At 33.8% G+C, this 9,709-nt stretch overlaps 3 protein-coding genes across 7 annotated transcripts in view; all 3 read right to left on the bottom strand.

Moving 5' to 3' along the window:
* LOC111781335 overlaps nucleotides 1–370 on the bottom strand; it is an 11,120-nt gene extending 10,750 nt beyond the window's left edge. The window contains exons 1-2 of the mRNA XM_023661870.1: nucleotides 361–370; nucleotides 106–188 (exon numbers count right to left, since the gene is read on the bottom strand). Of these exons, the coding sequence (XP_023517638.1) occupies nucleotides 106–171 (66 nt within the window). The 5' untranslated portion in view covers nucleotides 172–188; nucleotides 361–370. The remainder of the gene's footprint in view (nucleotides 1–105; nucleotides 189–360) is intronic.
* A 1,280-nt stretch (nucleotides 371–1,650) lies between these two features.
* On the bottom strand, nucleotides 1,651–6,738 carry LOC111802583 (eukaryotic translation initiation factor 2 subunit gamma-like). 5 transcript variants are annotated; one of them, XM_023687010.1, is made up of 9 exons: nucleotides 6,594–6,738; nucleotides 5,296–5,486; nucleotides 5,099–5,160; nucleotides 4,570–4,682; nucleotides 4,355–4,457; nucleotides 3,829–4,056; nucleotides 3,524–3,742; nucleotides 2,789–3,049; nucleotides 1,651–2,241 (listed from the first exon to the last, which is right to left on the bottom strand). In XM_023687010.1, the coding sequence occupies exons 2-9, from the start codon at nucleotides 5,399–5,401 to the stop codon at nucleotides 1,939–1,941; spliced, it is 1,395 nt and encodes a 464-aa protein (XP_023542778.1). In that variant the 5' UTR covers nucleotides 5,402–5,486; nucleotides 6,594–6,738; the 3' UTR covers nucleotides 1,651–1,938. The 5 variants fall into 5 exon arrangements, with proteins under 5 accessions (XP_023542778.1, XP_023542787.1, XP_023542811.1 ...); XM_023687019.1 differs by having other exon boundaries at nucleotides 5,296–5,482; XM_023687043.1 differs by having other exon boundaries at nucleotides 5,296–5,450.
* A 1,039-nt stretch (nucleotides 6,739–7,777) lies between these two features.
* Nucleotides 7,778–9,709, bottom strand: part of LOC111800438 — a 4,181-nt gene continuing 2,249 nt past the window's right edge. Inside the window, exons 5-6 of the mRNA XM_023684131.1 lie at nucleotides 8,124–8,237; nucleotides 7,778–8,047 (exon numbers count right to left, since the gene is read on the bottom strand). Of these exons, the coding sequence (XP_023539899.1) occupies nucleotides 7,998–8,047; nucleotides 8,124–8,237 (164 nt within the window). The 3' untranslated portion in view covers nucleotides 7,778–7,997. The remainder of the gene's footprint in view (nucleotides 8,048–8,123; nucleotides 8,238–9,709) is intronic.

Below are 9,709 nucleotides of genomic sequence, written 5' to 3'. Positions count from 1 at the left end.
AAAAAAAAAAAAAAAAAAAAAATGGGAAGCACAACAAGCAGCAAACTTAATCAGATTGAAGAGCAACTACTTCGGAATAAGTTATTTAGAGAAACAACAAATGACCTTATCTTGGAACAAGTTCTCATTGAAAATATCTTCAAGTGACCAAGAAAACACAATATCATCCATGCTCCTTCCTCGGTGATCTGCAGAAACCAAGATGTTACTAAAACAAAACCCATTTCAAAAAGGAACTAAAACAACCGACACCCTAATAAAATATCATTTCTTAAAGTGAAAGAAAGAAAGAAGGAAGAAGAAGAGTAAAAGAAATGGGCATGAAAAGGGGAAAAAGTGAGAAAAAGAAGAGAAGTGTACGTGAAAACAATCTGAATACGTACACACTTAGTGGTTATTGTTGGGGTGTTGGTGAATATGTATGTAGTGAGGAGCTTGGCTTGCAGCTTCGGAAACTCCATTCTTGGGACCATTTGTCTGATTTTCCCACTGACGACAACCGAACCCACACTGACTGTCGTAGAACCATAATTTTATTTGTACGGTCAACGGTTTCTTCGCCATGAAGAATTTTTATGATAGGACCATATCCTTTTCTATAACATACACTTTTTTCTTTTTTAATGTTCAATAAAATTTCATATATTCAATATTTTGTTTCTTTTCTAGACAACAAAATGCAATTTTTTTATTAAGAAAAGTAAAAAAAAAAAAAAAAAAAAAAAAAAAAAAAAAAAAAAAAAAAAAAAAAAAAAAAAANATTGTTTTAATTTAAAATGTTTAAAATCAAGAAAAAAAAAAATGTGTTTGAACAATTGTAAATGCATGTTATTAATAAGAAGATGAAAGGTTTTGTGGTGTTGGGAGAATAGTAAAAACAAAGAAATAAATATTGATAAATGCTTTTATTCAATCTGGAAGCGAGTAAAGAAGATGGAAGGTTTTGTTGTGTTGGGAGATCAATAAAAATAAATAGATATTAGAGAGAGAGGAGGGGAAAGGTTGGAGGTGTAATTAAATAAATAAACAAATCACATTCCGAGAATGAAACTATTTTAATGACTAGAAAATGAAACTATTTTAAAGTATTTTGTTTTACTGTATCATATTCATTAAATTTAAACCAATTTTTTACTCTAATACTTTAAATGGCTCGAATACAATTTCCTCACCAATGTGTACATGGCTACAATTTTTTTTTCTTCCATATTACTCTTAGTACAGTTCTGCAGATCTTTTTAATAAGAGACTAAAATGAGAAAAAGAAGCTTTTGTAAAGTCTCAATCACAATTGCTTGAAAAGAAAGGAAAAAAAAGGCAATGGTTTCCTATGGAGACTGAGGGAACTGTATTTGATAGTAAAACAGAGTCTTAATCTCAACCTCAACCACAGATCACCATATTCATTCAGCAGAATCAACTTGGGATACCTCGAAATATCACAGGCATAAGGCTGAGAGTACTTGATAGGCATCTGCCAAATCCCACCATATTCGTAAGTCCGCAACTTTTTGCATTCCCTTTTTCTTTATCAGAATCCCTCAGGTAGCCATAGAATTGAGCATTTAATCCAATACATGGCTTGCATTGAGCTTGAATGCAACCTTAATTGGGTTCTATAAATTAGATGTCTCAACCAAACTCATAGAATGTGACAATAATGTTTCATCGTATTATCGCATCTTCAATTCGTGGACTCCAATAGCTCACTTATCACATCCATCATTCAAAACTTAAATATAAAAGATCAGAAAGACTTCACGGGGGCAAAAAGATAAAAAGGGCAACTTAATAAACAATGAGAAACCAGATGATGTTTTCTTCTCCACCTAACAAAAATGGTTCCAAGAAACTGTCTAACTTCGCACATTTTCCTTAGTTCTGAAATTTAACTCCTCACTCGCTTCTTCTTGATTCTAACCTTTTTCTAGGAATAACTCAAATGGGGCAAGGGGGAACGTCGAGGGTCGTTCCAGCTTGAATTTGACCCCAGCCAATAAGACGCCAGTGCTTCTCAACTCGACGACTTAGAGCAATCTTCTCCCCCTTGCTGGTGCAAACAGGAGAGGTAAGCTGCAACTTTGCTAAATCATTCTTAACTGCAAGTACTCTAGCTCCTGTAGACATGGATCCTATGTTCAACATTAGAATCTCTCCCTTAGCCAATTTTGATACTTTTCCCTGCCTTTCTGATCCTTTCGTCCTGACACCTAGGAGCCGCCGCAGAAGGAAAAAGTTCACCTACAAAGACAAGGAGGACAAATCTCAAAACAGGAAATTTTTAAGGACAATTGCCCTCCAGCTCTTTGAGACCAATTCGTTCACAAATTCTCATTACAATGTCCAAACCAGCGAATCAGAGCAACAGAGGAACTTCGAGAAACTGAGAATGAAATTTATTCTTACCGAAAACTGAGTTTTTATAGCGTAAAATGAAATAATACAAATATACACAACTAAATTAGCTATACAAAAAAAGAGCTCTAACCCTAGATAATAAGACCCAACAAATAATTAAAAAAATGATGGGAGGCCATTGCCTAAAGAGAAGCATTACACAGGATCAAACCTCTTGTCGAAGTTCTGTCAAAACCTCTATAAAATTCTACACAGAACTGTAAGAAGGCAGCGTGCCATAAGATTTAGCCCTTATAATCAAAAGGTGAAAAAAAAAACAACAGTCCAGAAGAAGCTGAGGGCTCTAAAGAATCTTAGAAGTAGTCCTGGGTTGGACCTAAAGGTATTTCATCCATGAAATAATAAAACATTCAAATTTTAAGAGCTTTACCTCTAGCTCAACAAAAACATCAGGAAGTGATCCGACTTCTCCAAGAACCTGACCAACCAATCTGTCAGCACGAGTCAAAGTGGGATCCATGGTTGTGCCAACTCCAATAAGACCTCCAGGGACTGCAAATTGCAGCTCATTTTGCTCAGCATACAAAGAAACAATCCTCGAGTATATTGGGGTGCACTTGATGTTACCACTTTCATCCTTAACCACAATCCCCGGACGAACTTCAATAAATTGATTCACCTTTAAAACACCCTGGAAAGAACATATTTTCAAATTTGTTAGCCATGTATAATGCACCACCAAAACTGTGGACAAATTTTCCAAAGGTAAAATGGGTTAAGAAAATGTTAAGTGATGACATGAATTCCTTACAAAAACATTATTCAAAACAGGTTCAACTGCAAAATTCAGGGAGGTCAAAACATCCAACCACCAAACTAAAACTTAGAGAATTTTTGTTTTACTACTTTTTACATTTTTGATCGAACTAGTATCCTAATAACTCAAACCAATCCGAAACTTGTATAAAGTTCACAACTGCACGTAACTCTACCTATTTAACAATATCACCTACATGAAAAGTCAAAACCCTCTTTTCAACCATAAGCATTAGGATGCTGCCTTAAGTACTTCATAGCATCTGAAAGCTGCTTCAGGTACTCCATAGCATCACAATTTAAACAAAACCTGACGATAATTTTTTTCAGAAAAAAGTAACAAGTATACCCGTAATATGCTACCACCAGCCACACCACCTTTGATCTCGTCAACTTCAAATCCAGGTTTGTTAACATCAAAAGATCGAATCACAATCATATTAGGCGGAGAGACAAAATTCCTTTCAGGAATTGGAATCTTTTTCACTATATACTCGCAAACGACATCAATATTGTACTTCAGCTGAGCAGAAATTGGTACTACTGGTGCACCATCGGCAACAGTTCCCTATCAAAGATAAACTGAACACAGTGAAAATCGTTTCATATGAAAATATCAACATCTTGAGACAATAGAGTAAAAAAAAATCTAACTTGAATAAATTTTTGAATTGCTTCATGTTGATTGATTGCTACATTTTCTTGAATAAGATCAACTTTATTCTGGAGGATTATAATATGTTGAAGGCGCATAATTTCAACAGCAGCAAGGTGCTCAGAGGTTTGAGGTTGAGGGCAGCTTTCATTTGCTGCTATCAGAAGTAATGCTCCATCCATAATGGCTGCTCCATTAAGCATGGTAGCCATAAGAATATCGTGACCCTAGAGACAAAAAAAAAAAAAAAAAAAAAAAAAAAAAAAAAAAAAAAAAAAAAAAAAAAAAAAAAAAAAAAAAAAAAAAAAAAAAAAAAAANCAGAAATAAGCTTTGGCTACATGCATGATACTAACCCACCAAACAATAAAATCAAAGAGTAAAAAATCATGAAACTCATAAGAAAATATAACTTATCTCATTCCTATTTATAAAGTATCCGAGGATTACTTTACTAACTTTCTTTGTCTCCTGTCATGCTTTATACAATTTCTTAGCTACACATATACAACAATTCAAAGCCTTACCGGGCAGTCAACAAAGGATACGTGTCGCAATAGTTTCATCCTGCAATTTTCAAACCCAGGTACATCACATACAGGACTGTCTTCCTTTCCACTTCCATACGCCCTACCAAAAGCATGTTGAGTATGTTAATCAAATACTGGAAGTTAATTGACCTTTTAAGTACAAGTACATGTTGTGTATGCAGGCAATATATAAAAATAGAAGAAACACTCACTTGTAGCACATTGGACGAGGGCACTTGTCATCTTCACATTTGTATATCTTTGCATTAGCATATCCCAGCTTAATGGTAATGTTACGCTCCAACTCATTCTTAAAACGTACTGTCTGCAGATTGACATTTCATGAATAAATCCATCAAGAATGAACAAGTTACCATGATTTTCTAGGGAAATTGTACTCTTATCAATTAAAACTTCTACTGGAAAATCACTTTAAATCTGTGTTTCTGGCTGTAAGCTAAATCCAGCATAGAATAAAGAATCCATGCAAATAATACATGTTATTGAAGCCATTGTGAATATAGACATAAACTACTAACAACAATTTTTTCTTCACCAATCATTAAGAAGCAGAAAGAGATAAAGTAGAAGGCAAAACAAAGTTTCTGTGTCTACAGATAATTCAAGCTACATCTATGGAACTTAAAATTCAACCAACAATCACGCTAAAGGAGGAAGACAGAATAATTCTATAAAGAACTTCAACCAAGAGTAACCATCAGTAATGGAATAAATAATCACCTGGACTCCTGAAATTGCTTTTACAACAGTAGATTTCCCATGTGCCACATGACCAATAGTACCTGGAAAAGATTAATTTAGTAATGGATAGTTAGCTTTAATAGTAAGATAAGATCCACAAGACTAATTTTCTAGTATACAGTGTAATGAGGGGGAATAATGCGCAATAGAAAAATCATAAAGAAGAGAGAAGTTACCAATATTAATGGTAGCTTGACGAGATATAACTTCTGGTGATAGTGGATGGAGCTTTGTCACATCCAATTTCTTTAAGTCCTGTTCCATCAAACCCTTCCGTGACATCTTGGCTGAATGTCCGTGTCCAAACAAGTTACGGATGTCTTAGTTGGTTCTTTGTGAAGTTAAGACAAGAGAGAAACCAGTCTGCCTCCAATCCCAAAAAGAGAAAAAAACGTAATTATCAGGATGCCACCAAGAAGCTAACAAAATAAACAAACACAATAGTCTAGACTCTAAACAGAGAGCATCTACTGAAAAAAGTACTAGCCCCACATCAGAATGCAAATCAGTGGAACAAATTGCATACTTGAAAACTCAAACTAATAAAACACCAAGGAAAATATATTGAATCATAATAATAAGCTACTTCACATTAAAAAATCACAAACGATTTTGGGTCCAAAATTGTTTATATAAAATCAAACATGTATGCAGCATTAAGAAAATGACACTGAATAATAATTCACAAACTTCAAATAATTTGTGCACTAAAAAAACAAAACAAAAAAAAAAAAAAAAAAAAAAAAAAAAAAAAAAAAAAAAAANAAAAAAAGATCTTTGGAACTTTAGATTAAAGATATAGGAACGCAGCCAAAAACTACCGAAAATGATCGGTGGAAAGAACTTGCGCCTGCGAACTGAGAGATTCTGAAGACTGAGCAAAAACCCGACGTAGCGCTTGGAAGGAAGGGGCAGGCAAAGGTGATACCGTCGAGAGAAACTGGCTATTAGGTTTTTTTTTTTTTTTTTTTTTTTTTTTTTTTTTTTTNTATTATTTCTCTTTTTTTTTTTCTCTCTCTCTCTCTCTATAGAATGGTTTGCTTCCGTGGGTCGTATTGGGTCGAATTTGCGAATACTTAAAGACCCAACACTTCAAAATGTAGATTATTTTGGACCAAAAACCCTTCCCTATGCTATAAACTCAAACCAAACCAACCCCTAAAAATTCGATCAAAATGGAGTTGGATTGGTTCGGTCTCATATGTTTGAACTTAACAACATGATTCACCCACCAAAAATCATTTCAGCTAAAAGTTGAAGATATCAAGTACCTAGTTGCAATTTCTTAAAATTAAAAAAAAAATGATAAATAGGATTCATCAATGGAGTACAATAGAAGTTCGAATACACACGATCCATACATCAAAATTAAGCCAAAACTTCTATAAAGAAAAGATGCAGGAAGCAACTGTTGTTCATCGGAGCTGCTGATGCTTAAACTGAAATATCTTGCGTTGAGGGAGAGAGAGATTACCGGCGGCGGCGAGTTGTGAATACGAGAGAGAGAGAGGGATCACCGGCGTGCAGTAGAGAGATAGAGAGACAACAGACAGCTTACATAGGCTAGGGCTTGGCTTCAAGAAATGGGCAGCATAAGAGGGGCGTGAGTGGGTTAAAATTTGTCTGCTTCATCTTTTTTGGTCATATTGTGGGTAGAGTTTTTAATTATTTAAAATCAATTCGATGCTTTTTATCATAAGAAATGGAATGATATTTTTATGTAAAAATAATTTTCTTACCAAAAAAAAAAAAAAAAAAAAAAAAAAAANTTTTTTTTTTTTTTTATAATTTTGTTAGTGTTATGGTATTTTAATTAAGGTTTAGATTTCTTGGATAAGATCTAATACAATTTGAAGCCCTAAACAAATAAATTAAAATTAGGAATAAGTTTTTTTTGAATTTTTCAAAGGTACCTATTTGAAAATTGATAAAACTGAAAATGGACAAATAATGGCCGGTGAAAAAATCTTTTGGGATGTATTTTTTTTATTTAATATTTTCGCTATGATTCATTTGAATTTGCCAAAGATACTCTATTTTTTTCTACCCATCTGCTTCCAATGATTCATTTGAAATTTCTAATTAATCTTTTTTAGTGTTAGGATCTTTAATTTACAACCTAAATTAAAATTATAGAGAAATCTTTTTGAGAAAAAAAATGATGACACTCCTTTTAAAAATCATGAAAAATAATCCAAGAAAAAAGGTTTTGAAACATTCTTTTCTTAAAAATGTGTTAAATTCATCAATATTTTGAAAAATATTGACAATAACTAAGGTTTTATCCCTTAACCATTTTAGAATTTCTGTATAGCTTTTGGGTACGAGTGTCTTTTATTTAAGCTTGAGTTTTAAATCTTTTGGATTTTTGGCATAGTCATCTCCGAAATTAAAAAAATGTAAAATGAAAAACAAGTTTTTTATGAACTTACCCTTGGTACGCATTTGAAAAATGAAAGCTACGAAAAGTGGGCAAGGGTACACATTTAAAAATTGACAAAAAAATTAGTCCAAAGAAATGACACTCATTTTATACCCACTTTTATTTGAGTAACACAATAGAGGAGTCGCTCTCTTGCACAATGGGAGGAGAACACAACTTTTCCAGCTGAGAATGAAACGATTTTGCTACAAAGTTTAAGAAAGCACGCAAAGAAGAGGTGAAAGCAGTCAGATCAGTAATTACAATAAAAGAAAAATCCAAAAGGTTCATCATAATGTAAATTCCATTTCCAACTAAACAAGCTTTTTTGTACAATGCAAACTTGAACGATCAATTTCCAATTCCGATTGATCTCTCAATCTTACAGCATAAAACTGTAGGAAGAAACATAACTCCAAATGATGTGCCTTTCCTGGGCGGATCCTTAGCTAAAAGCTATGACGATCCTTCGGCTAACGTCCTCTTTGAAGTACTGATATATAGAACTGCATTAAGAAATTGATGTTCATATTGATCTCAAAACATCAATAATATCATCACAGATATTATTTTGATATTTACCATTATTTCCACGGATAAAAGCATCACCATATTTGTTCTTCAACTGTCCATTAACGTATTCTTCAGTTTGCTCCATTGCTATATTCATGTACCCATCAAGACAAGCTAGAATACCTATACAATGAAAAGTATAATGGGATCTTCTCATCAGAATTCAAAATAGATAACATCTGTTTTTCATCAGTTATACTGCACGAGATAAGACAAAAATACAAAGGTCTATAAATGGTCATGTTTAAAATCAAAACAACATTTGCGGTTAATGTGGGAGGGTGTTGGCCAAGGGGATAGTTCACATTTGGTTGGTTGGGAGAGGGTTAGGAGACCTATTGAGTTTCGAGGGATAGGTGTTGGCAATTTGAGGATTTGCAATGAAGCTCTTCGGCTAAATTATTGTGGTGTTTTGCTTTGGAGCTGAATACTTTAAGTGAACAGGTATAGCACATCCCTTCTTTCCGAAACCCTTGGAAAGCCATGTCTTTAGGTCCCTTTTTTCCAACTTCATTAATCACTGCCAGGAATGGTTCAAAGACCTATGTCTGGGAGGACCACTTGGTGGGTGATAAACCCTTTCATAACTTGTTTCCTCCTTTGTACATACTTTCCTCTTTGACTTTAGTCATTTCTTGGGCAGGTAATTCAATTCATTTAACTTTAGCATTCGATATCACCTTTTGAACAAGGAAGCTTTGGATGTGTCCGCACTACTTCCTCTATTGAGAAGAGACCAACTTCACCCATAGAGATATTTGCTTTTGGTTACATTCCCACAACACTCCTCAATCCTATCTTTTCGTTGTTACGGAAGGAAAAAGTCCCCAGCAAGGTCAAGCTCTTTGCCTGGCAGATTTTGCATGGAAAACGCTAACCGCATCTAGATATACACATCCTTTGTGCTTAAGCCACAATTGAGGTGTTTGAGCACATGGGTCATATTCTTTGGGATTGAGGTTAGCTATCTCAATTTGGAACTCTTTTTTGGAGACTTTTGATGTGTGCCCAACTCGTAATAGTTATTGTTGCCTCGAGGTGGAAGTCTTATTCCATCCATCTTTTCAAGATAAGGGTCGTACCCTATGGTAGACTAGTTTCTTTTGCTACTTGAATGGAAATGAACACGAGAATTTCTAGAAGGATCGAGAGGTCATGGGAAGATCTGTGGGCTCTTGACAAAGTTTAATGCCAATCCCTAAGCATATATTTCATTTTGCAGATATTCTCTTGGAGCCCCTTTTATCCTGTGATAGGGTCAGCATTTTTCTTGGGCTCTGCTTTTTGGGCACTTTTTTTTTTTTTTTTTTTTNTTTCTTCCCCCTAAAAGCTTGATTTTCTAAAATTTAAAAAGAAGAAAACATTTTTCACAAACGAGACATGTTTGAAGGACAAGGAATTGAAGGAGAGATTATATGAACGCAAGAACAAAAATCAACCTATAGAATATATCATGTTCAAGTAATGTCATAATAAAAGCGATTATGTAGAGAGAAAAAAATATATGAAAAATGACGCCAAAGAAAATACGTGAATTAAAAAAAAAAAAAAAAAAAAAAAAAAAAAAAAAAAAAAAAAAAAAAAAAAAAAAAAAA

This window comes from Cucurbita pepo, chromosome LG01 (genome assembly GCF_002806865.2).
Source record: "Cucurbita pepo subsp. pepo cultivar mu-cu-16 chromosome LG01, ASM280686v2, whole genome shotgun sequence".
Classification (NCBI taxonomy): domain Eukaryota; kingdom Viridiplantae; phylum Streptophyta; class Magnoliopsida; order Cucurbitales; family Cucurbitaceae; genus Cucurbita; species Cucurbita pepo.
The sequence above is the reverse complement of the archived record's forward strand: the minus strand, read 5'-3'. Positions and strand labels throughout refer to the sequence as shown.